We start from the raw sequence: 27136 nt of genomic DNA on the forward strand, positions 1-27136 counted from the left end.
GATAGCAAAGCTTTACTTATTGTGACTTCATTTTCCCTTAAATTATATTGACTTGTGATTTCGTTGAGTTTATATCCCCTCCTTACCACCCCTACCTGTGTTGTAGCATGCAAATTGAAGAGTTTTTGTTTGTTTGTTTGGGTTTGGTAAAAGTATACTACCATGCTGGTGCAGCTATATAAACTATCTTGAAGGCTTGGAATGGATTATTGCTTATGGTCAAATTTGCCTGATTTCTTACAGGCAGAGTTTGGAAACTTTTTATTATATAGTTGTTTACATACTTATAAGTCTATCATTTAAAGACATGTACTGAAACAAATGTTGTATTTGTTTCGTAAGCATCTTCCTGTAATCTATTATTATAAAGTTGAAATTAAATATAGAGAATGTTTTAACAATTTTTTAACTGAAGATTTGTCAATCATTTTTAATAGTTCTTTTTTTATAAGAAGAAAAAGGAATTTCGGGACAGGCAGTAGTCTCTTTTAAAATTTATTCACAGAACCATTAACTGCAGAGTTGCTGTTTGCTGCCTGCCCTAATACGATAGTCTTTTTATTGAAACACAATAAACTTTTCTGTAATATTTTATGGAATATAAAGAGACTTTAATTGTTTGACTTGTCTAACTTGGCACTGTTAGTTTTTATTAATAAAACGCGCATGGGCATTTTAAACCAGCTCTGTGTTTTTCTAATTCAGGATTATTATCTAGAAATTATTTTGATCATGTCAGTCTTGCTTTATAATTGAGTGAAACAGCAGGTTGTGTGTTGGCAACGAATGCTCCTTGGCATATAGTTCCTTCCACTGCCCTCCAGGCTGGCAGGGCTCTGATCACTTGGTCTGGAGTCTCCTGAAAGTTGGTGGGGAGGCGGGAGAGCCAGGGCACCCCTCTCCAGCCTGTGGAAGACTGGGGAAAGGAGATCTTGGTGCGTACAGGGTGCAAGGAGGCTAAGGGGAAATTTATCCCCTGATTTTTTCCTGAGCTCGAAAAACAGAAGAAGCTTTTTTCCTTTTGACTTTGAGCAAAAGAATAAAAGGTATGGAAGGCGGATGAACCACTTCATCTGAGTTACGTAAGCCACGGATTGTTTAAAGGAAAGACCGAGTAGGCTTCATAAAAGAGTTGGCTGTACGGAAGTGGAAGCTAGTCCTTCCCACTGGACCCCAGTCTTGAGTGACGTTAAATATCGTGAAGGCTGGTGGTGGTCCTGGCGGTGGTGTGTGTCGATAACTCTGTTCTGACTTCCAGCCACCCTGTGGGGCTGCCCCATGGAGCTTTCTGGGCTGTGACCTATTCAGGAGCAGCCAGTGATTAACTGCTGTACTACCGTTCTCCTAACTTACTACCAATCTGTAGTTGTTGTGAAGTGCCATTGAGTTGATTCCAACCCATAGCAACCCTGCAGTTTCTGAGGATCAGCTGGTGGATTTGAACCGCTGACCTTGTGATTCACAGCCCAGTGCTGATCCCACAGTGCCACACCAGAAGTCCCCTGATTCTGTGATGTTGTTAAGTACTGTCGAGTCAGTTCCAACTCATAGCGACTCTGTATAAGGTTTCCGAGGAGCAGCTGGTGAATTTGAACCGCCGACCTTACAGTTTAAACAGACCTTGTGGTCCAGCGCATTAACCCACAACACCACACCAGGACTCCATAGCGCCATCTGTAGTAGAACATAAGAAAACAGTGACGGATGTGCCGTCAGCGTCCTCTGTGGCTGCATACCCACGTAGCAGCTCTGTTTTGAGTCCTTTATTCAGGAGTGAGTCTGCTGGGAGCCCCAGGTGTGTCTTACCTGTGCTGACGGAGCTAACCCTGCAGGGCCTGGGGAGGAAGCAGCCTCACGCATTCACTGGCAGGACTTACTCTTGTCCGTGTAGAGACTGGATGAGACAGTGGGACCTCCAGGGTGGAGGCAGCTTCCGCAAAACTCAGTTGTGGGTTTTATTAGGTAGCATGGAGTTGGGCACCAACTCACGGAAAGCCCATACAGAACAGGGGTCAGATCATTGGGATTTGTGAGTTTTTTGTTTGTTCTTTTTTAAATCTTTTATTGTGAACTGAGTGATGGTTTACATGGAAGAACATCAGTGTTACACTCATCCTACCGTATTTTGTTTCATTGCAGTGATGACAATCCCCTCCATGCATCATCATTCAACAGTATTTGCTTCTATCCCCTCTGTTTTTTTGTTTTATGTACACAAAAACACTCAGAAATATATAAATCATTTAAACCACCAAAAGGCACATTCTACAAGCCTGCCTCCTGGCTGCCAGCACCCAGTCTTTCTCTTCCCAGGAATCTAGAGTCCTTGGCTGCTCCCTCTCTCCTTGTCCCCATCTCTGCCTCCGTCTCTGGCATCACTGCTTCTCTGTGATAAGGTCCCACATTCTGCTTGTGCTCTTCTCCCTTGATGGTCCTAGGGTCCTCTGTTCCTGGACTGTAAGATTAACTGCTCCCCCATTTTTGTCATAAAGCTTCTACCTTTACATTTGTGATTGTCACAATTAGTCACTATTGAATCGTAAGAATCTTAACCCCATCTCCTTTCACCAGAACCGTCTAGACAAGGTGAAAACTATTCAGTGGGAATCCCCCCCCTCCCCATACACTCTGAAACGAAACTCCCTCTTGAAAACTCTTAAGCCGGTCACTTTGATTCATAAAGTTTTATTGGCTGGTTCTCCAAAGTAGATTGCTCTGCTTTTCTACATGGATCTGTCTTAGCCTGGAAGCGTCACTGAAACCTGTGCAGCCCTGTGGCAACATGCAAGTCTCCAGGTACAGACTAGATGCCGCAATTTCCGCTTTGGTGGAGCATGTTACGTTTGCACCATGCAGTGCCAAGTTTGAGCATCTTGTGGGAGGTCTTGGAGGTGTCCTGCCTGTCTGGGATCTGGTAGAGATGCTAATTCCTGAGTGTGGGCTGGAGGTTAGGACGATGAGAGAGAAAGTAGGATGCGTATGGAAGAGACAGTGAGCATGCATTGGCAGAGAGGCTCATAGGTACAGGAAAGGCCTGGGAGAAAAGGGTCTTTGTGGTCCCCCAGAGGGCTTCAGATCCCCCCTTTCTAAGATTCCCAGGCTAGGATTTGGTTGGCCATCTTCTTCATGGTTTCTTTGGTGACTGGTGACCAAAGCCGATTTTGATGGATTGGTGAGTGAGTAGGAAGAGACAATGTTGAAAGTTTGACAATACATGGGCCACTTTGCAGAAAGCTCTGCTTTGAAAGTAAATAGAATATGGAAACTCAGGTCTGTAGATAATCAGGGTGCTAGGAGGCATTTCTCGGCTTTGGGGAAGAAGACCGTCAAAGGGCGGGGCCAATCCCTGACGGTAGGTGTGGCTCTTCCAAGAGGTGGAGTGGATAAAGAAGAGGAAGGAGTTCGTTGTAACTTCTGTCATGCTGGATGGGAGAATCTCACAGGAGTGAGAAGTAGACAGGAAAATGGATTTCAGATTAGTTAGCATGAGTACCAGCTAACAACTGGAAAAATACTTGAGATCTGCCCATATTAATTATCCTAATCAATATTTCCTAATCAATAATTGGATGGGCTCTGTTGGCAACGACTGGCTTCTGATAATCATATACAAGGGGCTTCAGAAAGTTTGTGAAAAAAAATTCCATTATCCTTTAATTCTGTTTTTTTCCCATGAACTGTTTGAAGCCCCTCATGTTTTCCTGGGTTTTTATGTTTCACACAAGTCTGTGTGTGTTAAATGAAATTGTAGGATGGAAGCAGTTATTCAGAAACCTGTTTTATACTAAGGTAATAGAAATAACACTTCAGGCACTGTTCCAATAAACAGCTTTCTACACACATAGCACGTTTTTGTTGTTAGGTGCCATTGAGTTGGTACCAACTCATAGTGACCTTATGCACAGCAGAACGAAACACTGCACGATCCTGGGCCAACCTCACTACTGTTGCCACGCTTGAGTCCATCAATGCTGCCACTTGGCCAATCCATCTCGTTGGGGGTCTTCCTCTTTTTCTCTGACCCTCCACCTTACCAAACATGATATACTTCTCCAGAGACTGGTTCCTCCTGACAATATATCTGAAGTATGAGAGACAAAGTCTGGCCATCTTGGCCTCCAAGAAGCACTCTGGTTTCACTGCTTCCAATACAGATCTGTTGGTTCTTTTGGCAACCCATGGCACTTTCAATATTCTCCTCCAACACCATAACTCAAAAGCATCAGTTCTTCTACAGTCTTCCTTATTCACTGTCCAGCTTTCGCATGCATATGAGGTTATAGAAAATACCATGGCTTGGGTCAGGTGCCCCTTAGTCCTCAAGCTGACATCTTTGCTCTTCAATACTTTAAAGAGGTCTTGTCCAGCAGATTTGCCTAATGCAATATGTCGTTTGATATCCTGACTTGCTGCTTCCATGAGTGTTGATGGTTGATCCAAGAAGAATGATCCAGGAAGGACTCAACTCGATGGCACACAACAATATTGACATGTTCTAGTGACCCTTGGAAAATCTGATCCTGTAACTTGTTAAGTAGGTTCCTATTCATAGCAACCCTATAGGGTTTCTGAGGAGAGGCTGGTGAGTTTGAACCACCGACCTTTGTGTTGAGCAGTCCAGTGCGTATCCTACGATGCCATATCCAGACTCCTCATCTTAGGGGTCACGTATATTTTGAAAGGTCAAACCATGAGAGCTTTTGGATCGTTGGATCAGAGTGTTGATTTGGTGATGTGTAATAGTCACCTGTAACAGTACACAGTGATTTGAGCGCCTTCTCTGTGCTTGACACACTCAGTGATTTTCTATATGCACACACCGACTAGGTAGCTTCAGAAAGCCCATGGAAAGCCAGAATTAAATGATAATGGTATTTTTCCACAAAATGAAGTTCCCTGTGTGTATGTATACATACATACATAATTTAATCTTGGTGGTGGTGGTGGTAAGTGCCTTTGAGTTGGTTCTGACCCATAACGACAGGAACAGAAAGCCCATCTTTTTTCCTGTGGAGTGACCGGCAGGCTCAAACAACAGACCTTGAGATTTGCAGTCCAGTGCTTATCATATGAAGCCACCACACTTTGCAGTTTAATCTTGTCATTGTTGTTAAGTGCTGTTGAGTTGGTACCAACCCATAGTGGCCTGCCCTGTATGGGTGTCCTAGGAGCGGAAATTTGCAGTCCAGCACATTCACCCGCAGCACCACACCAGGACTCAGAACCCTAAAAAGTTGGTACAAATAAGGAAGCCGAGGCTTGGAGAGCCGAGGTGGTAAACAGAAATCAAGACTTGAACCCAGATCTCTGGCTTGAAAAGCTGTCCTCTTGACCACTGCACTGCGCCACCTCGCTGAGATGTTTGGATTGAACCCTTCCTAAGGTCCATTCTAAACATGTCCTGCATTTTCAAGAATTAGTCTTAAGTTGAAGAATGTCTTTCCCAGGGCAGACTTCGTGGTGCGGCGTGTCCTCAGGTGTGTGGGATGGGGAGGTTATGAGCAAAGAGGGGAACAGTAGTGCTTGCTACAAACTTTGTTTTACTATGTGTACCGTTTTTCTTTAAAGAAAGATCAACCACCACCCACAATCACCATTTCTTGCTAAACTGCCTGGATTTTAGTCTTCCTGAGTTTCATCCGTGAAATGGGTTTAATAATAGCACCAGCCTCACGAGGGTTGTTGTTGTCATGTGCTGTGGAGTTGGTTCCGACTCACAGCGACCCTGTACAGGATTTCCGAGGTTGCAGATCTTTACGGAAGCAGAAAGCCTCATCTTTCTTCCGCGGGACAGCTGGTAGTTTCAAACTGCTGACCTTGTGGTTCACAGCCCGATCTGTAACCACTACGCTAGTGACAGGAAAAGTTAACATGCTTTTAATTTTATTTTAATTCTGCCAAATTGGTGGTATTCTTCATATTATACTGACTTTTTGTCCTGCAATTATTCTGTGCTGTACTGGCCGTGATTTGACAACTCCCACACCAACATCATTTTGGTGATTTTCCTGACTTACGTTGAAAATGTTAAAAAGACGCTTTCAAACAAAGTGTTTAATGTTTCGTTAGCTTTGGTTCTATGTCAGAAAACATACCGTTTTTTATTGTTTGGCATCGAAATAAATAACTCCAATATGTTTTGTTTTTGCAACTTTTGAAATGGCTGTCTTGAAAGCAAAGATTCAGAAAGTCCATTATCTTAAGCTGTGTTTTACATCAGTGCATTAGTAATTTTCATACTAATATGAGTAATGGTTCATACTGAAGTATGAACTTTACAGTAAATTTTAGTAAGAAAAAATGAGGTTTACATAGAAAGAGATGAGTCATCGTATTGTCTTGTTAAATCGGATAGTTGCTGCCGATGGTTCTGATGCTAGCTCAACATTTTAATTTTAGCTACAGATGCTATCTAGAGAAAAAGACTAAAGAGTTAATGAGAAATAGCCAATACTAACCGTAAGTACTCTACACCTAAAGTCCTCTCTAGAGTTGCCAAATTGACGGTAGGATTAGCATTCGAAAATGTTTTCATGGTGATTTAGAGAAGAATCGGCTGGTACATTTAAGACCAACCAGGTAGGTGATGGTTTTTTGAATTTGGCTGTAGACTGTGACCTATCTTCTTGAGTCGTACTGAAATGATAGTGTACCTGCACTAGCTCGTCTATTTCTGAATTTTAAGTTTGAACTCCACTTTTCCTTCATATGGATCATGGGGATTGTCGAAGGTAACATGTTCTGCGAGGATTCTGCACACGATGGTTACTTCTGTATTCTTGGGGACGTTGAGGAATTTTGCTGCAACCAAAGGGTTTCTATACTGGGGCTGAAATAGAAGTACAAAAAGCTTAGATGTTTAAAATGTCTTTTGTCATTCAAGGGGGAAAATCATATAAATAAAGGTGGCTGTGTGTGGTCAAGTCAACTCAAGTTAGCCCACAGGACAGAGTAGAACTGCCCCAGAGTTTCTAGACTATACGTTTTACAGGAGCAGATCACCAATTCTTTTCTCCCATAGAGCAGCAGTGGGTTCCAACTGCTGACCCTTCACTTAGCGGCCCAGCACTTAACCATCGAGGGTATTTTTATAAACAAGGGAACTATCAGTATCTAGTTAAATTGGTGGAGTCCTAATGTGACACTGTGGATTAATGGGCTGGACTGCAAGGTCTGTTAGAGTTGCAAGTTTGGTGGTTCAAGCCCACCAGCCGTTCGTTTAGAACCAACTTGACGGCATTTAACAACAAGTTTGGTAGTGATACCAGAAAACTGAACCAAGAGTGCTTCTTATTTAGGCATGGCCTATCTCTGGATAGGACAAGCATGGCAATAGTATTGAGGTTGGCCCAGGATCAGGCAGTGTTTCGTTCTGCTGTGCATAAGGTCACTATGAGTTGGTACTGACTTGAAGGCACCTAACAACAACAACTCTGGATTTACATTATTGGCACGCTGTCCGATCCCTTTGGTGGGCCATAAGCACGTCATTTGCATAGCTCCACCTAACCATTTGGTGGGAGTTAAAAGACTATGACTCCTCTTGGTGGGCCCTAAGCACCTCATTTGCATAGCCCCACCCAGTTATTTGGTGGGACTTACAAAGACTAGGATCAGAAGGACCAATAGTAAGTAATTCACTGCACCACCCGGGGTCACTGTGAGTCAGAAGCAATGCCACAGCAGAGGGTTGGGTTTGGTTTTTGCTTATTTGCTACCAAAGAATGTCTAGGATTTGACAATGGGAATCTGTTACTCTGGACACAATTCCTCCAACATGATGTTACCTGCTTAATTTTTAAACATATAAAGTCATGAATTAGGAACTTGGTGGCTCTAGAGAGTAAGCACTGGGCTGTGAATCACAACGTTGACAGTTTGAGTGCACCAGCCACTTTGCAGGAGAAGGAGAAGGCTTTCTGCTCCCACAAAGATGCACAGTCTCAGAAACCCTATACAGGGTCATGATGAATTGGCATCAACTCCACAGCACTTAACAACAATCTCTAAGGAAGACACAGAATGATCAGGACACACTTAGTATCAGCTTTCATGTGTTCTCCAGAACTGACTAGGATAAAAACTGTGTCCCCACTTCGAGGATTGGTCTGGAAGGGACAGAAAATAGCAGTGGTCAGTTAAACGTCACAATGTTTGATTAAAACGAATAGAAAAATAAATAGGAAAAACCACGAGATAATGGGAGAAATGCTTTAAGATGACAAGGCTTTTGTCTAGGTTTTGGGAGGCTCTCAAAACAAAAAAATTGTATTTGCTATTTGTTTTGTGAGAGGAATGCTTTTTTAGGTAGTTAGGAGAGCATGGGATAGGGGAACATGAAGCGGTGAGCATGTTTCATTTTTATAAATAAAAACATTTCTTGCTTTCTTCTGGTTAAACCTTGCTCAACGTGCAGTGATTCGAGGTTTAGAAAAGTAAAGCATACCTGAGCTTTCTTCCCATAGTACGGGAAGTAGTGTAGACTGAAGGTGGCGTTGAGTGGGTAATATGCAACTTCCAGGGGTGGGGTGTCCTTGGGGTCCTCCTGAGGGCGGAGAGACCAATTCAGAATTGAGACAGCAGGTATGACATGAACCCATGGCACTTACAGTTGGCTCCAAGGTCTTACGAGGAAGGTATCTAACTGGGGAGTACATACAAAGCAGCTGGTAACTTAGCAAAGCGTATACCTTTACCATTTTAAAGTCATAGTTAGAAGCTGAGGAGGTGGCAAAGAGTTGGTATTAAAAAGAAATAGATAATGGAATTCCCCCACAGTTCTTCATAAATACACAATTTCATTTGCTATTTTCAGGGGAAATCTGAGGCATTAAACTGTAAGCTGATAAAATACTGATAGCTAGAAGTATACAAGTGTAAATATCCCATTGGTATATGTTTTAGTGGGTAAAGTCTTAATGCCTAGCTTCCACTTCAGGGTCTCCACCTTGTAGGAGGTTCCTCTGAACTGAGGAGGTCAGATGCTTGGCAGACATTACAAAGGGGGTGCAAGATGCCAGGACTTGGTGTACCAGGTAGTTGGTGAAGAAGAGGGTGGGGGGCAGCAGTCTTGGCAAGTGTCAGATACTGGACCTAGTATTGGGCAGGGTGCCTGCCTCCACCCAGAAGTCCCCTCGAGGTTTGGGGTGTGTGAGCAGCTGTCTGTGGGTACAGCTGGGGCCCCACCTGGTGAGTGGAGCCGTGTGTCCCTGACACGTATAAGAGCAGCAGGGAACGAAGGCACATAGGCGTGTGATATTAAACACCGAGAGTGTAACCAGGATGCCAGGCAGCACAAGAGCCAGTCTGTGGCTGAGCTCCAGGCTGCCCCCTACGCTGGGAGAAGTGGCACAAGCAGGGTGCCCAGGGCATCAGTGCCGCTGAGGGCAGCCCCGTGACAGGAAGGCAGCAGACACCACCTTGGCCCTCCTTGGCCCAGCCCCTGGAGACTTCCGATGGGGCCCTGGTGGCCCCTAGGGTACATGGCCCTCTAAATGACCTCCAGTGGGTAGGTGGTGTCTGGGGGTCCCTTTTCACCAGCCCCTCACACACGACCTCTAGAGAAAGTCGTAGCCAGGCAGCTTCTCCTCATGGCCAGGCCCGGGGTGGAGTTGAAGCCGCGCTCCTGAAGGATCTGGGCTGGCAGATGTGCTTCGGGGTTGTTGGAAGAGCCGAGGTTTGAACTTGCCACCGTGGTGGACTCGGCCTGCATGAGCACCTGTCTCCTCTAACCTTGCGATTTGCTGCTATTATTAGGTGATGTCAGTCCGTTTGGACTCGTGGTGGTGGTGTGCGGTGGAGTCGATCTCGATTCCTAGGGACGCTGCATAGGGTTTTCAAAGCTGGAAATATTTACAGGAACAGAAAGCTTTGATTGTCTTCTGCAGAACATTTGGTAGTTTCGAACTGCTGATTGTGTGATTAGCAGCCCGACTGCAACCACTACACTCCCAGAGCTCCTTTCTGACTCATAGCAACCCCTATAGGGTTTCCAAGGAGCGGCTGGTAGGTTTGAACCAGCAACCTTGTGGATAGCAGTTTAGTGCTGATCTCACAGCGTCATAGTTGTGTTAGTGAGGTGATGTTGTAAAATCCCCCTTCGTCCGCGAGGTCCCTGTGCTGCAGACAGAGTAGGAGCTGGAAATGACGGGGTCCCCATTCACAGACCCGAAATAGACGGGGTCCCCCACAGACCTGAAATAACGGGGCCCCTGTTCAGGGCCCGAAATAGACAGAGTCCCTGTTCACAAACCCGAAATAGACGGGCTCCCAGCTCAGGACGGGAAGTAGATGGGGTCTTTTTGCATCAAGGAGGCTCCGCTTTCACCCTTGTGAGAGCCCCGGTCCGGGCCCCCCCGGCACACATGGTACAGGAAGAATTTCAGCTCCCCCCCAGCGCCCACACTAGCTTCTTAGAAGTCCCCTGTACATAATAAAACTGGGCATTTGCTTGTTTATCTCTCCATGAATATGTAAGCCATCACAGCTGATGCATACTGATATGCCACAAGGGTTTTACAGGTTTGAGAGACACTCTGGGAGTAATAAACATGATTTCCTGACAGCTGTTTCCTTTCATCATCAGAATCAGCACATTGTCCAGTGTTTAAGCTTAAAAATTAGGTGAAGACTGCATTCTTGTCTGTTAAAATCTTGAGTCAGTTTACACATGTGGTTAACATGACTAAAAGAAACACAAGACCAGTGGTAATCATGAGCAAATGAGGAACACTAAAGAGATGCAGTGTATCTAGGTAATACCCAAGCACTCCATTGTTGTTCATAGCAGATGAACTTTTGGTTTCTGATAAAAAGGTCAAAGGAAACTTTGGGAAATTTTTTTATGAAACCAAATTTAATATATATGTATTTTAAGCTTTAAAACTAGTTTTGGAAAACAACTGGAATAAAGCTGATATGACTACCAACTCTCAGTAGCCTATATACCCTATTTACTAAGGTACCAAAGGAGCTCTGGTAGCATAGTGGTTATGAATCGGGCTGTGAACCTTAAGGTCGGCAGTTCAAAACTACCAGCTGCTCCATGGGAGAAAGATGAGGCTTTCTGCTCCCGTAAAGATTTACAGCCTCAGAAACCCTGTACAGGGTCACTATGGGTTGGAACCGACTCGATGGCACATAACGACGTTTACTAAGGCTATTGGTAAGCTGGACATGTTTTTGCAAAAGAACAAAACCGTGTAATAGAAGTACCTTGCTTGCCCAAAATCACCACCAAGGATTCTAAACTATGTTAGTAATCAACTATTACCATGCACTCTTTGAAGCAAAACAGCAATAAAAGACATTTTCTTCTTGGGTTTTTGCTGCCTGAAACAAAACCCGAAATAATGGCACACACAATTTATACAACTGACTTATTGTTGTTGTGAAGTGCCGTTGAGTCGATTCCAACCCATAGCGACCCTGTATAGGGTTTCCAAGGAGCAGCTGGTAAGCTTGAACCACCGACCTTGCAGTTCAAATGGCTTCGCAGTCTGACGCATTAACCCACAGTGCCACACCAGAATTACTAGGCTAAAAATTCAGGATCTTATCAGAGAAAACATGTAAAGTTATTCCCATAAGTTTTATAGTCTAACTCTAAACAAAGCCCCCTCCTAACCACTTCTGTTTTGAAACAGCTTGAAAGACAGAGCTAAATCCCCAAGTTATTATAGAAACAAGGACTGGGCAAGAAAAGATGAATACTCACTAGGAATGTGCAGTCCACTTTGGGAGGAACGGTACTGTTGCTGGGGAGAAACTTGACAATCTAGCAGAAGGGGAAAAGCATTTATATACATAGATGCACCCAACCTGGAACACCCTTACTCTTGTGCGAATGTCTGAAGGTAAAACAAAGTCCAGTTTGGCTTCCTACTGGAGCTTCAGGGTTGAGACATCCTGAGGACTTTCCAGTTGGGGAATGAGAAAATTATAACATTACCTTTAGTCTGGTTAGTGGTGCCTATTCTAATAAACCCCTAATGAATATTCCAAACCCCAGAACCTACTGACATGGAGTAGATTCTAACTCCTAGCAACACTCTTTGGCGTTTCCAAGACTAAATCTTTAAGGGAGTAAACATCTTTGTCCTGCAGAATGGCTGGAGAGTTTGAGACGCCAACCGTGCAGTTAGCAATCCAATGCTCATCTGTCAGCACCACCATGGGTCTTAGTAAATATAAGCCACTCATATGTTTAAGGCAAAACCAAGCCTTCCTGAGTCGTCTTGACCTAGGATATAAAGAAGGATCTTTGCCCTGGCTCACCCTGCTGCTAAGTGGCAGAGCTAAAACAGAACCCTAAGTTGACATGGTCCATACCATGTGATCTTCACCATTACTCTAGATTTCTTAGTGTGACTTCCAAGCTTGGCCCTATCATAATGTATGAATAGAGAGCCGAGTGCCTGGTTGTAATTGTTAATGTTGTCGAGTTGATGCCAACTCATAGCGACCCTTACAGGATTTCCGAGATTATAAATCCTCGCAGGAGTAGAAAGCCTCATCTTTCTTATTCAAAGCAGCTGGTGGGATAGAACTGCCAACCTTGAGATCCATAGTCCTGTGTTTATCCTATGGTGTAACATTAAGTGCTGTTGAGGGAGTTCTGACGCATAATGATGCAGGATAAGGTTTCCAAGGAGCGACTGGTGAGTTTGGACCACAGACCTTGCGGTTAGCAGTCCAGTGCTTATAACGCCATACCAGGACTCCTAAAGAGTAATTGTTGTTCATTGCTGTTGAGTTGATTCCAACTCATAGCAACCCTGTAGAGAGTTTCTGAGAAGCAGCTGGTGGGTTTGAACCACTGACCTTGTGGTCCAGCGCTTACCCTACAGCACCACAGCGGGACAGTTGTTGTTGTTAGTGCCGTCGAGTCAATTCCGACCCATAGCGACCCTGTGTAGAGTTTCCAAGGAGTGGCTGGTGAGTTTGAACCACCGACCTTGCTGTTGAAACTGACCTTGCAGTCTAGTGCTTATCCTACGGAGTCACAGCAGGCCAACACTTACCCACAAGCACCATTCTTCTCTTTTCCCTCCTTATGTAGTTTAGTTTCTAACTTCATTTTGAGTTCTTTACATAAACATTCTTCTATCACTCTGGTTAGTTTGCAGCCTTCCAAACACGCCTTGTGGTTGTCCAAACCCACTCCTTTACTCGCCCTCCCATCTGAAACCCCAGCCCTTTATTTCCACCTATTTTGTGCCAAAGGAAGCTCTGGTAGCATAGTGGTTATGAAACCTTAAGGTCAGCAGTTCGAAACTACCAGCTGTTCCATGGGAAAAAGATAAGGCTTTCTGCTCCTGTAAAGATTTACAGCCTCGGAAACCCTGTACAGGGTCGCTATGAGTCAAACCAACTCCACGGCACATAACAACAACAATTTTGTGCCAAGGGCTCCGCACAGGGCCTGCCTTCCCACAAATCTTCCCCCAACTTCTCCAGCCTTAGACTTTCCCTTCCAGGAAGAGCTGGAGCCCACCGTGTATTCTCCACAACTATTAAAACCAGCCGCTCCGCGGGAGAAAGATGAGGCATTCTGCTCCCGTAAAGATTTACAGCCTCGGAAACCCTGTACAGGGTCGCTATGGGTCGGATCCGACTCGACGGCACTTAACAACAACAATTAAAACAAGCTGGTGGCAAGTTGGCTCCTCTTCATGGTAACTCCACGTGTGTCACAGTAGACATGGGTTCCAAAGCATTTTTAGCGGCTGGTTTTTTGTAAGGATATCACCAGACTTTTCTTCCTAGGTGCCTCTGGGTAAAGAACCTCCAACCTTTTGGTTAGCAGCTGAGCACTTAACCACTTTTACTACCCAGTCACTCCCAGAGACATCTGTCAACTCAGGCCTGCTGGGGAGTCCAGGGTAACTAGTCTTATCAACTTATTAACAGCTCAAAGCAAGGACATTCGATGTGTATGCCAGTGGATTAAGTTTCAAAATGGAGAGTAAATAGTGCCCGCACCTCATGGCTAGGTTAGTGCTACCTCGGGCCCTTTGCATTATTTGCTTTTTATGGCCAGGGGAGAAATCAGGTCTACTTCAAACACCTCTGATACCCCAGCACTTCCAGTGCCTGACTCTGAAATGCTTAGTAAATGCCAAATGCATAATGACTACTATGACTATGTGTAAATGATTTGTGTTGTAAGCCCCACACTAGATGGTATCCAAATCCTCTTCAAGTCTGAAACCAGAATTATGCCTGACTGCTTCATACATATCTTTCTCCAAGGAGCTAGGAAGGCAGGTCCTAACCTTAAAGGACCGTATTCTGCCCGACAATATCCCAATGCTATATACTTGTGTCTGAATGGATGGCTTTGAATTTGTATTTTGGGGTAAGCTCACTAGCCACACTAGATGGGCACATGTGTTTCTCCCAGGGCCAAAGGGGTACAGGGCATGACAGTCGTTTTAGGTTCAAATCCCAGCTCTGCCACTTGCTAGAAATCCTGGGTAAGATACCATCTGTTCCTTGGTGTGACGGGCAGCAGTTAAACATCACAATCTCTGCTATTTCAGCGTCTGGTTTGAGAAGTTTTCCCATTTGGTCTCAGACTTAACTCTGGATACTCACCCTGTTCATTTTAATAATGAAGCAAGGCTTCCCTTCTTCAAAGCCAAAGTTAGGATCCGTCAGACCCGAGCAGTTCTGTAACATATCTGCTGTGAACTTGCAGGAGAACTTGGTGTGGTTAGGAGCCTCAAAACTTTCCTGGAAGTAGTATTTCTCTGAAGAGCAGTTTTTGTTGGCTTCCTGGACTGCCGGAGAATAGTCTGCCCAGATCACAAAGGCACAAAATGAGTACGTGTCGTGACCTAGCGTGTCCCCTGCTGGTATCCTTACCTGCTCTCATAAACAGGGTTTTCATCCCAACCAACCTTTAGTTAACTACTGACATAGCTTCAAGCTTCTGAATTCAATTTAATTTAGAAATTAACAACAAGACCATACGACGTCTTGTTTTGTTTTTTAATCTTACCCTCCAGGAATTTGTGAAGAGTATACGTTAGGTCGGTCCAGGTTTTATTATCAGAAACATTGTAGAAAATTTCCAGACTTTTCTCCCCATAGACATCTGGCCTTAAGGTTACTCCTGGAAAAGAGAACATCATGCTTCTGTTTAGTGTCTTCATACAGTTAGCTATGAAGATGATGAGTAGAATACAGAACCGCCCCACCTTCACAGGTACAGTTTGGGATAATTTGAGTCAACAATGTGTAATGAGTGTCTACAGAAGCCGGGACACACCTCTTCTAAAGCTCTTCAGGATTTCAGGGAGGAAATCTTCAAACCGGACATCCTCTCTCAGTTTATTTAGATTCAAGTTAAACTTGACAGCAAGGCCAGGAGAAAAGGCCATATCGCGGAGAGAAATTAAAAACCACCACCAATCAACTCTGGCAGCGTAGTGGTTACGAATCGGGCTGCTAACCTCAAGGTCGGCAGTTCAAAACTACCAGCTGTTCTGCGGGAGAAAGATGACACTTTCTACTCCCGTAAAGATTTGCAGCCTCGGAAACAGTGTACAGGGTCACTATGAGTCAGAACCGACTCCACGGTACGTAACAACAACAACCAACCAACTAGTTACAGATGGGCCGACTCAAGACTCACGCAGACCCTGTGTGTGTCACAACTGTGCTCCAACAGGTTCTCAGAGTTTTCACAAGTAGATCACCTGGCCTTTATTCCGCAGCACCTTTGCGTGGACTCAAACCTCTAGGCTGTGGGTCAGCAGCCAAGAATGTTAACACTGTGTCACTGAAGGATTAGAATCTCCTGAGTGCTCACTGAAGCTAAGTGGAACACATGCTCGCTAGACACCGAACAAGAAACCGTATGTTCAGTATGTTATTCACAGTAGCATGTGTCCCTGGTAGACTCTGGACTGTCGCACTTCTCTTTTGAACTTGCATAGCTCCCTCACTACCCCGGGTGGGGTGGCCAGTTCTGGAAATGTGCCTCACGATGAGCAACTTTGATCTGTAAGACAAGACGGTCTCTCCTTCTCTACCTGAGGAAGCAGCTACCTCAGCTGCGCTTACGCGTTTTTGTCGCTCCCGGTAGCAGTGACAAGTAATCCAGAATTTGAAACAGTTTCTAAGTGAAATTGTGTTTTAACGCACATTTGAAAAGTCTTCTCTGGTTTTGCTTAGGTGTGTAGCATGTTCGTGGTAAGTGACAAAAACAATACTAAAGCTGAGCAGGAAGTTAACAGCCAAGAGCTCCTTTCTCCAGTCTCAATAGTTTAGTGTGCGCCCTTTTCTGCACACAGATCCAGAAATGAGCATGTGTGTGTCATAGGTATGTGTTTGTTGTTACATAAATAAGATATTATCCAGATTATTAGGAGTTCTGGTAGCACAGTGGTTACGAGTTGGGTTGCTAACCTCAGGGTCAGCAGTTCGAAACTACCAGCTTTTCCATGGTAGAAAGATGAGGCTTTCTGCTCCTGTAAAGATTTACAGCCTCGGAAACCCTCTATAGCGTCGCTGTGAATCAGAACCGACTCCACGGCACACCACCACCACCACCACCCATATTATGGTGTACTGGTGTGGCGCTGTAGGATAAGCATTAGACCGCAAATTTGGTTTACACCGCAAGGTTGGCAGTTCAAACTCACCAGCTGCTCCTCAGAAACCCTATACGGTGTCGTTAGGAGTTGAACCCAACTCAGTGGCACTTAACAAAAACAACAAATCCATATTATAGTATGATCTTGTTTATCCTGGTGTCGCACTGTAGGATCAGCCCTTGAGTTCAAACCACAAGGTCGGCAGTTCAAACCACACCAGCTGCTCCTCGCAAACCCTATACAGGGTCGCTATGAGTGGAGAAGACTCCTCTGTACTTAACAATAACAACAATCTACATTATGTGTTAATGTGTTAATTCCCACTCCCCCAATACCAGTTGTAAACTTCTTTGGAAGCTTTTATCAGCTTGCCACATTTTCCCCCAGAGGTTACTTAATATTCCAGTGTGTGAGTTGTCGCTCTTTGCTATCGAGTTGGTTCTGACTCATGGTGACAGTGTGTTTCCAAACCTGCAGTGGTCCGCAGGATCGCCAACCTCCGCTACACCTGTGGGCTCCCAGCCTCGGGCTTCTCTGGGCTCCTTTGGAAGCATGGCTTTGCCAGGTGATATTTTGGATGGTGTTTTTCTTTTTCTTGCCTTTGGTATTTGTGGTCAATCTGACCTTCTAAACCATTTCTGGTCTGTTGTGGTTTTGTTAAGTAACTACTTCCTATCTGAGTGTATGCTCAGTCCGCCATTTTGAACCTTTGGCTGAAGCCTTTGTCATTGTCCAGAGCAGAGTATGGCACATAAAGAAAAAGGAATGTTCTGAATTTTAATAGATTATTATAAAGGTCATACAATTCCACAGAAGAGATTCATCCAATAGGGAAACACAGTAAATGGAAAGCAAACACTCTTTCCCTGCCCCAGTTCCTTCATTCCTGGGTCTACCCTGTATTCATCATTTCTTGTCTGTCCTCCCAGGAATTTTCTATGTGCATATATAAGCATATCAAGTAAGTGAATATAAATCCTGTGCTCCCCCCTTCCCCCTCTCTATCACAAAAAACCTTCTGTTTTAATAATTAGAACTAAAGCCAAAGTCAGACTTTATAATTTGGGGTTGTCTGAACTGAGAGACCGTCTAGCATTTGGCATGTTTTCCAAAAGCCAGTTAGGTAGCCTGCCTCCGGGGTCCTTGCAGACAGGAGGACAGAGGCCCCTTTTAGTGCTGTCTCCACTGTCAGCCCTGTGGACCCAGGCAAGTGCTTGCTTCTCTGGGCTTTATTCCGGGGAAGAGAGGATTTAATGTCAGTTGAGTATGCATGCAGGATGGAATAGTCACTGGCTGCGGGTTTGCTATAGGTATCACTCGCTGTCTGAGTATCTTTGGATATTCTTATTATTTTGTTGTTTTTTAGTGCCGTTGACTCACAGCGACCCTGTAGAGGAGCGGCTGGTGGATTTGAACCGCCAACCTTGCAGTTCAAACTGACCTTGCAGTCCAGTGCTCATCCTACAGCAGCACACCAGGTCTACCTGGGCTAAGCAGTTCAAGTCTGATGTTTACCTGGTGATTTTAATTGGTCCTGATAGTCCGGTGTGTATGGGTCGAGCGTCCACATTAACGTGTAAATGGACAGCGCGAAGAGCCCTGTCATCACCACGTAGAAACCCACGTAGTACAGGCTGATCAACACTGGGAAGAGAAAACAGTATTAGAAGCAGCAGGAAAAAAGAGAACTTTTTTTAAATTGTGGTAAAATATTGTAGTTGCTAAGTGCCGTCGAGTCGATTCCGACCCATAGCGACCCTGTATAGGGTTTCCAAGGAGCAGCTGGTGAGCTTGAACCACCTACCTTGCAGCTTAAATGACTTTGCAGTCTGGCGCATTAACCCGCAGCGCCACAGTAAAATTTGCCATTTGAAAGTATACAGTTCAGTGGTATTCAGTACATTCTCAGTGTCACATAACCACCACCACTGTCTTGTTCCAAAACACTTCATTCACCCCAAAAGCTAACCCTGTACTCGTGAAGCAGCCATTATTCCCCTTCATCCCCACCTTCTCCGCCTCAAGCCCCTGGCAACAACTTTGTCCATTTCCTGTATCTAGGGACTTGCCTATCCTGGCTAGTCCACAAAGATGGACTCAGACCACATGTGACCTTTTGTGTTGGGCTGTTTCACTTCAGCCGACATCTTACATAAGTGTAATCTCAGATACAAAGTCCTAGTGTGGCACTGTAGGATAAGCACTGGACTGCTAATAACTTGTGATTAGTTCAGACCACCAGCTGTTCCTTGAAAACCCTATACAGGGTGGCTGTGAGTCAGAACCAATTCAATGGCACTGAACAACATCAGTCTCAGAGACACTTGATTCTACTAGTAAGTGTATCATTGTAATATTTATTAGTTAGCATTCACTGACTACCCACAAGGCACTTACTACCCACAAGGCACTTGGCAGACACTGTTCCAATTTAACTCTGAGGTGTTGACCCCATTTTGTTTAGAAAAGGAAGGTCAGAGAGGTTAGGTAGGTTTCCCAATGAGGGTCACAGCTAGTGGCAGAGCTGAGGTTTAATATAGATCTGTGAGCTCATAGCACTTCACTGGTAACTTGTCTTTGGGGAGCTTCCTAGGTTTTGTCTTTGTACCGCCTCCCTAAAAGAAATAACCCCATGTACCTGGAGTCCTGGTGTGGTGCTGTGGGTTAATGTGCCAGACTGCAAAGTCGTGTGAACTGCAAGGTTGGCAGTTCAAACTCACCAGCTGCTCCTTGGAAACCCTACACAGGCGCTTTACAACAACACCAGGGAAACCACTGCTGTAGCCATCTAGTGACTCTAGGGAACTGAGTAGAACTACCCCTTGGGGTTTCCAAGACTGTAAATCTCCATCGGAGCAGACAGACCCATCTTCTGCCCATGGAGCAACTGCTGGATTTGAACCACTTATCTTGTGGTCCACTGCACCACCAGAGACATATCTCAAGGTTCTTTATCATAGACACCAGCCAGGTGTTATTGCCCATGACCCGTGGGCCAACTCCATCGTGTGTTTTCTAGGAGAGAAAATGAATTGCAGTGATGCGCCAATTTAAAAAGTAGAGGGGACCACGAGTTTCTGTCTTAATCACGTTGTCAACCTGGCTTCTAGTATTGATGTCAAAGAGAGGAGGAGAGATATGGGAACACTTAAAAATTGATACTCGTTCCCCAAACCATCTTCCCTAGGAATCCCGACGATTCAGGTAAAAGGGCTCATTTTTGCTTGATTGTAAAAAACACCTGTGTGTTTCTCCCTGCTGAGTCAAAACCAAATGGAATTAACTGGGAAATGAAAGAGGTGTTTTTAATGCATGAATCCTGGACATTGACTTTGCTGGGTAGTTTTTAGCTTTCCATCTTTAAATGAACTTGCATTTATCAAGGCAGTTTGGTTTTAGGAGTAAAATATCAGGAAGAGAGGTATTTATACTTGTTATGGTTAATTCTTTCCGGAAAAGTGGACCCATTCTTTTCTTTCCTCGTGATGTGGGTGTAGATTCTTGTTGGTGACTCATTCTCCAATGACCCTAGACGTAATTAAAGGACAGGGGCCAAATCAGTCAGCGACAACGATGGCAGTGGGGAGGCCGGGTGGCTCGAAGCAACGAGTAATGACCTGAAATACTACATTTAATGGGTGTTGTGTTGGTTTCCAGATTAGCTTGGTAACATCAGCCTGTCTCTCCGGGTCTCGCCAAACACCGACCCGTCCCCAAAGTTCTCATGATAACTTATCACGGTCACTCCTCAGTTAAGTCCCTGACTTCAGCTCATGTTGTGGAAGAAGAGCCAAGTGACAGCACTTCCTGTCCTTGCCCTTTCTCTACTAATCCGGGAATCTGTGATGCAGATGTTTGGGCTGGGTTGCTATGCCCAAGCATGTGTGTATTTGTCAGATAGATTATGATGTTCATTTATTAACTTGGTTTTAGACTCCTTTTAGTTTTGTGCTTCCAAATATGGAGCAATGAGGGAGCAGCAAGAGAAAAGAGGGACACATTCCCACCACAGGGCAGTGGCCCCTGTTTCCTGCATGACCCTCACTTCTGCCCGCTTCGGGTCGGGTCACCATCTGACACGCCTCTTAATTCCAGCTTTCTCCCAATTAGAATGTAAGCTCTATGAAGGCAGGAATTTTTGTGTGCTTTGCTTACTGCTTTATCCTTCATATTTAAAACAGTGCTTGGCACGTGTTGTTAAGCGCCATCAAGTTAGTTCCGACTCATAGCAACCCCGTCTGTAGGGTTTCTGAGGAGAGGCTGGTGGGTTTGAACTGCTGACCTTGTGGTTCGCCTACAGCACCACACCAGGAGTCAAGTTGTTGTTGTTGTCAAGTGCCGCCAAGTTGGAGTGGCTGTTGAGTTTGAGGCAACGACCTTCTGGTTCAAACCGACTTTGTGGTCCAATGCTTTTATCCCAGAGCACCACACCAGGCCTCCACAGCATAAGTCATACTATGTGATTCACAATGGTTGCAGGGAGGCATGAACGTGACAAGTCCTGGTGTGGCGCTGTGGGTTAATGCACCAGATTGCAAAGTTGTTTGAACCAAAAGGCCAATAGTTCAAGCTCACCAGTCGCTCCTTAGAAACCCTACACGGACGGGGTCGCTATGGGTCGGAACACTTTACAATAACAACAAATAAAGAGGCAGACAAGATGCACAGCAACTTTTGCCAGACACTTCACACAGACCATCCCATTCATTCCTCACAACTCTAGGAGAAAGCCCATCACCTCATTTTACTGGGAAACAGAGGTTTAGAAGACTTGCGTTAAAACTTGCCCAACGCAGAGCTGTGGTTTCAGCCCAGACAGCGTATTCTCCATGTATTGCTGTTCTCAGCACTTTCCAACTGACTGTCTTTCCTGCTCTCTTCCACACAGTGGGCTGAGCATGTTTTAGTTAGCATAAAAATGGTGAAAAGAAGTAAACATGAGAATTACTAGTACGTGTGGTAGCGGAACAGTATAGCAGCTGGGAGAGTAGTTGTTTTGAAGCCAGTTGGTCTGGGTTCCTGTCCTGGGTTGGCAAGTTACTTCACATCTCTGCACTTCAGCTTCCCCATCTGAAAAATGGGGCTGAATATCCTACCTAACTTATGGGGTGATTGTTGTAGTGGTGGTGGTTGTATCGCTGGTGGCTGTGTGCCGTGGAGTTGGTTCCGACTCATAGAGACCCTGTACAGGGTTTCCAAGGCTGTAAATCTTTATGGGAGCAGAAAGCCTCATCTTTCTCCTGTGGAACAGCTGGTAGTTTTGAACTGCTGACCTTGCGGTTCGCAGCCCAATTCATAACCACTACGCTACCAGAGCTCCTTGGTGGTTGTGTAGCAATAGTTATAATAGCTGACACGTATATGTGCTTGCTGGTGCTGCTAAGTGCCATGGAGTCAGTGCCAACTCATAACGACCCTGGATAAGGTTTCCAAAGAGCTGCTGGTGAGTTTGAACCACTGACCTTGTGGTTCAAAGTGACCTTGGGATCGAGTGCTAATTCTACAATGCCACACCAGGACTCCAGGGTGATTATGAAGAGTAAATGAGCTTTTATAGATAAAGTCTTTAAAACAAAGTTTGGCATATACCAAGCACACACAGGTGTGGCACTGTAGGATAAGTACTCAAGCAGACTCACCAGCTGCTCCTCAGAAACCCTACACAGGGTTGCTATAAGTCAGAACCGATTCGATGGCACTTTCAACACCAACAACAAAAAGTTAAGTGTATGGGGGAGAAAGATGAGGCTTCCTGCTCCCACAAAGATTGAAACCCTCCGAAACTCTGTAGAGGGTGGATCGGAGTCGGAACAGACTTCCATCCCTAACAACAATGACAAGCACATGTATATATGAGCGATTGTAATGATTGCCATAGTGCCCTCTGTAACCAGAAACACAACAAAAACCCAAGGTATATAGAAGGTTAAATCAACTTCAGATGGGGAAGGAACTTGCCCCAAAGAATAATGACTTTAACAATAACTAACATTACAGACTTCAGAGTATCCCGCTTACTGTTTCAACTGGTTTATACGTTGTTGTTAAGTGCTGTCTAGTCAGTTCCAACCCATAGTGACCCTGTATTGGTGAGCTTGAATTGCCGTACTTGCGGTTCCAACCAACCTTGTGGTCCAGCGCATTAGCCCACAGCGCCACACTATGTGTGCATTAATAAAGGCTCCTCCTCTACGCAGCCTTTTTAAAGGAGACTAAAGCACCTCTGTGCTTTTATCATTCTATTTGACGTCTACTTTCCTTGGCTTCTGAGATCACCCCCCCAAACACTGAGGCCCCAGTGTACGACAGTTCTAGCATGTTCTGCAAGGCCCTGCAGCCCGGGGAGACTGAGGTTTCTCAGAAGCAAGCGAGTTGCTCAGAAGACTGGGCTTCCTGAGAGAAAGGTACGGGGTGGAGAGCCACTCCTGACCCTGACTTTCCCTTCAGATGCCCATACCCATGACTGTGACCTGCCCACATGGGAACCTAGTGTGTCTCCTGGGTTTCCGTCCAGCTCTGCTGCCCAGAGTCTTTGCACAGGTCATCTGAGCCCAACAGTGATGTCCCTTCCCCTCTCCATGTGCCTGCGGAAATGCTTTCTCTCCTTTAAGCCCTAGGCGGAAGTAATGATGTTTATGCCACAAATGGACCTGGTTGTTTTACCATCTGCCCTGCCTCCCTTGTAAGTAATCTCTTGTCTTTAGCAATTTTGGTTTTTTATTTCTTTTACGGTATTTACTATATTTTAGGACTCCTGGTGTGATGCTGTAGGATCAGCACTGAACTGCGAACCAAAAGGTCAGCTGCTCCTCGGAAACCCTATACAGGGTTGCTATGAGTCGGGAACTGACTAGATGCCACTTAACAACAACCTTATATTTTAAGTTGCTCTAGTGTCATATGAAGGAACTCTGGTAGTGTAGTGGTTACGAATCAGGCTGCAAACCTCAGGGTCAGCAGTTCTAAACTACCAGCTGTTCTGCGGGAGAAAGACTAGGCTTTCTGCTCCCGTAAAGATTTACAGCCTCAGAAACCCTGTACAGGGTCGCTATGAGTCGGAACTATGTTATGTTATGGCACATAACAACAACAACAGTGTAATATGGAGTCCTGGTGTGGTTCTGTGGGCTAACACGCTGTACTGCAGTCAGTTTGAACAGCAAGGTCAATGGTTCAAACTCACCAGCTCTCCTCAGAAACTCTATACAAGGTCACTATGGGTCAGGACCGACTTGATGCCACTTAACAACAACAACAAGTGTAACATAAACGCTATCATGACACCTCCTTTCGCATTAGTATTTTGAACTTTGCGTGCACAGAGACACACATGCACAAAAGACCGGCTGCTATGGAGTGGACACCAACTCTTACTGACCACCTGTGGGTCTGAGTTGAGCTGAGCTCCACAGGGTTTTTATTGGTTGATTTTTTTTTTCCTCCAGAAGTAGATAACCATGCCTTTCTTGGAGGTGCCTCCGGGTGGACTCGAACCGTTGACCTTTTGGTGAACAGCCAGTGCTTACCGGTTTGCACCGCTCTAGGGCCCCGTGCATACACTAAATACTCAACAAACTGCTGTGAGGTTGGGATCAGTTAGTTTGCCCCAGGAGGTATTCTTCACATTGTAGCAAGCTCTAGGAAATCAGTACAGTTTTGTCTACAATCTGGTTTTGGTGAAAGAATGAAGCATTTTTCTTCATTTCTCCTTCACCACTTTGAAACTAGGCCGTCAGGAATTGTACCCCAGAGCAGTGCTTCTCAAACTAACCTAAGCCCAAGAATCGCCTGAGCAGCTTGTGAAATGTGGATTTTGCCTTGGGGCCTGAGGCAGGCCTGAGTGCTCTGCATTTAGACCATTTTCCCAAGTGAGATGCAGATAGTTGCTCTGGGGCTGTGCACTGATGAGCAAGGAAGGAGAGAGATGGGACCAAAGGATAGCACTGAGTTTTCTAGGTGGTGAAAGAACAAAACAGTTGCCATCAAGAACAGAACAGAATGAATGATCCCACAGGGCTTTCTTAAACTGTAATCTTCATGGGAGTAGATCACTAGGAGTTTGCTTCTGCATTGACCCTGAGTGGGATTGACCGGCCAACCTCTAGGTCACTAGTTAAGCACATCATTTGCAACACCTGGGGACTTGTCCAGCAGGTGAGGAGTTAGGATCATGTTTAACTCATCTTTCTTTCTTAGAAGAGAATAGTCCTTCACAGCTTACAGGAGCAGAAACTGCATTCTTCCTGTTTTCAGACATAGGCAGACAGTCTCCAAGGATTTTGTCATAGGAGCACCATTCCTAATGCCAATATTGCATCCCATTGTTAGGATTTGAGATGGCTTTTCAAGAGGAATCCCTGCCCCCTCCATTAAATATGGCTGAAGAGTCTTGGTGTGGTGCTGTGGGCTAATGCATCAGACTGAAGAGTCATTTGAACTGCAAGTTCAGTTCAAACTCACGAGCTGCTTCTTGGAAACCCTATACAGGGTTGCTATGGGTCAGAATCGAGTTGTTACGGCACGTAACAACAACAAATTTGGTTGAGGTGGACATTTAGAAATAGATTTTGTTCTTTATAGATTTGCCTTAGTAAGGACATATTAACCCTCACAGTAACTTGTAAAGAAATCTTCAATCAGACAAGTCTTTACTTTTGCTTTTAAACAAGTAAAGAAGGAGCCTCGGTGACCTCACCTCTGTGCCAGGATGAAGGAGGCTGGTGGTGCTGTGGGTTAGGTTAGACTGCTAACGGCATGGTCAGCGGTTCAAGACTTGTAGGAGAAAGATGAGGCTGTCTGCTCCCGTCAAGATTTACAATCAACGACAACAATAAACCTCGTATGAGTCCTGGGGTGGCACTGTAGGATAAGCACTGGACCTCAAGGTCAGTTTGAACCACAAGGTCAGTGGTTCAAATTCACCAGTCGCTCCTCAGAAACCCTACATAGGGTTGCTACAAGTCGGAACCAACTCAACAGCTGGCACTTAACAACAACAACAAACCTTATATAGGAGCCCTGGTGTGGCACCATAGGATAAGCACTGTATTGCTAATTGAAAGGTCAGTGGTTCAAACCCACCAGCTACTGCTTGGAAACCCTCCACAGGATCGCTCTAGGTCAGAACTGACTCGATGGCACTCAGCAACAACAAACCCTATATGGAGTCGCTTTGAGCCGGGATTGGCTCAGTGGAGACCAGCTTAGTGACAGTAGGTTGGCTTTGGTTTAGTGCCAGGATGAGGAAGCGAGGCTAACTCTCTCAGCTGGCAGCGGGCATCTAGGTTCTAGGCAGCAGAGCCTTAGTTTCAGGAAGGGTTTAAGAGAGACACCTGTGTCAAGGAGCTCTCTGAGGCAAATGGTAAGCACTGGACTGTGAATCAAAAGGTTGGCATTTGAACCCACCCAGAGGCTCTGCAAGAAGAAACATTTGGTGGTCTGATCTCTAAAGGCTACAGTCTAGAAATCTCTATAGGGAAGCTCCACTCTGTCACACGGGCCACTAGGAATCAGAAAGGATCCCAGAACTCTTAACAGCAACCCTTGGAGAAAGGGATCCCGTGCTTAATACATTTGGGACGTTCACATACAACGTCTTCCAGTACACATTAGCACACTGAGAGTTTAGAATAGTCTGCAAATAAAGCAATTATTTTAACTTAACTAAATCCTTGAGTCCCACACCTATTTGATCAAAGAACTACTACTTTGCAGATTCTGTTTAAATCATTATAAATGCTGATCTCAAATATAAGCCTACCAAAGTTGGGACACAGGCTAATTCTCAGAATTGGCACACACTGAATCAGAGAAGATCAGGGCTGAAACGGACCTTTGAGTTCATCTGATGAAAATCCCTGAGTTTTCCCTCCTTGAGGAACATAAAGCCCAGAAGGGACACTGCATACACCCGTGCTCCAAACTTCTCCTAATGAATAGTTTTCTCTCCTGCTTTCCTTTTCGTTCCAGAACCTTCTGTGGACCAGTCTCAGACAGTCCCTGTCCCTCTTCCCCTTCATACCCTCAGCCCCCAGGCTTGGAGCTCACTGAGTTGACAGTACCAGCCTCACCAACACCCTCCGTCCTCAGCACGTACCCCACCTAAATGGAGTCCGTCCCAGCATCTGCCCTGTGTCGGGGTTCCAGCAGTAACGCTGGAATTCTTCCATCCTCTGACTGCAGGTCTTTTTTTCTTGTAAAGCCGCCATTATCCCGCCTGAAGAATGGGAGCGTCTACTTGTAGCTCAGATTGAGAAAAGAAAATCCCTTTCTATGGGTTTTTATAGTCTCCTTTTTTTAGAGGTCAAAGGAATTGTGGGTAATTAGATTCCAAGGAAAGTACCCTAGAGGTGTTATCCAGCCTTCAGATATCACCCTTTCCAAACATGAGGGCTTGTGTGCGGACTTGGCGGACACAGCAAGGTTCTCATCTTATCAAGTGCCCTCCACTTACTCTCCCAGGACAAACCTGGGCCACTCCTCTGCTTTTTGGGGTGTCCTTGACTGATAACTTTATAGTCTGACAGTGACAA

At 45.1% G+C, this 27136-nt stretch overlaps 1 protein-coding gene across 1 annotated transcript; it reads right to left on the reverse strand.

The window, feature by feature from the left end:
• Positions 1–6667: 6667 nt before the first annotated feature.
• Positions 6668–26812, reverse strand: ATP4B (ATPase, H+/K+ exchanging, beta polypeptide). The gene is made up of 7 exons (XM_006851524.1): positions 26701–26812; positions 18120–18248; positions 15005–15118; positions 14599–14798; positions 11717–11776; positions 8447–8545; positions 6668–6829 (listed from the first exon to the last, which is right to left on the reverse strand). The coding sequence occupies exons 1-7, from the start codon at positions 26810–26812 to the stop codon at positions 6668–6670; spliced, it is 876 nt and encodes a 291-aa protein (XP_006851587.1).
• Positions 26813–27136: the final 324 nt, after the last annotated feature.

Source organism: Chrysochloris asiatica, unplaced genomic scaffold (assembly GCF_000296735.1).
Source record: "Chrysochloris asiatica unplaced genomic scaffold, ChrAsi1.0 scaffold00029, whole genome shotgun sequence".
Classification (NCBI taxonomy): domain Eukaryota; kingdom Metazoa; phylum Chordata; class Mammalia; order Afrosoricida; family Chrysochloridae; genus Chrysochloris; species Chrysochloris asiatica.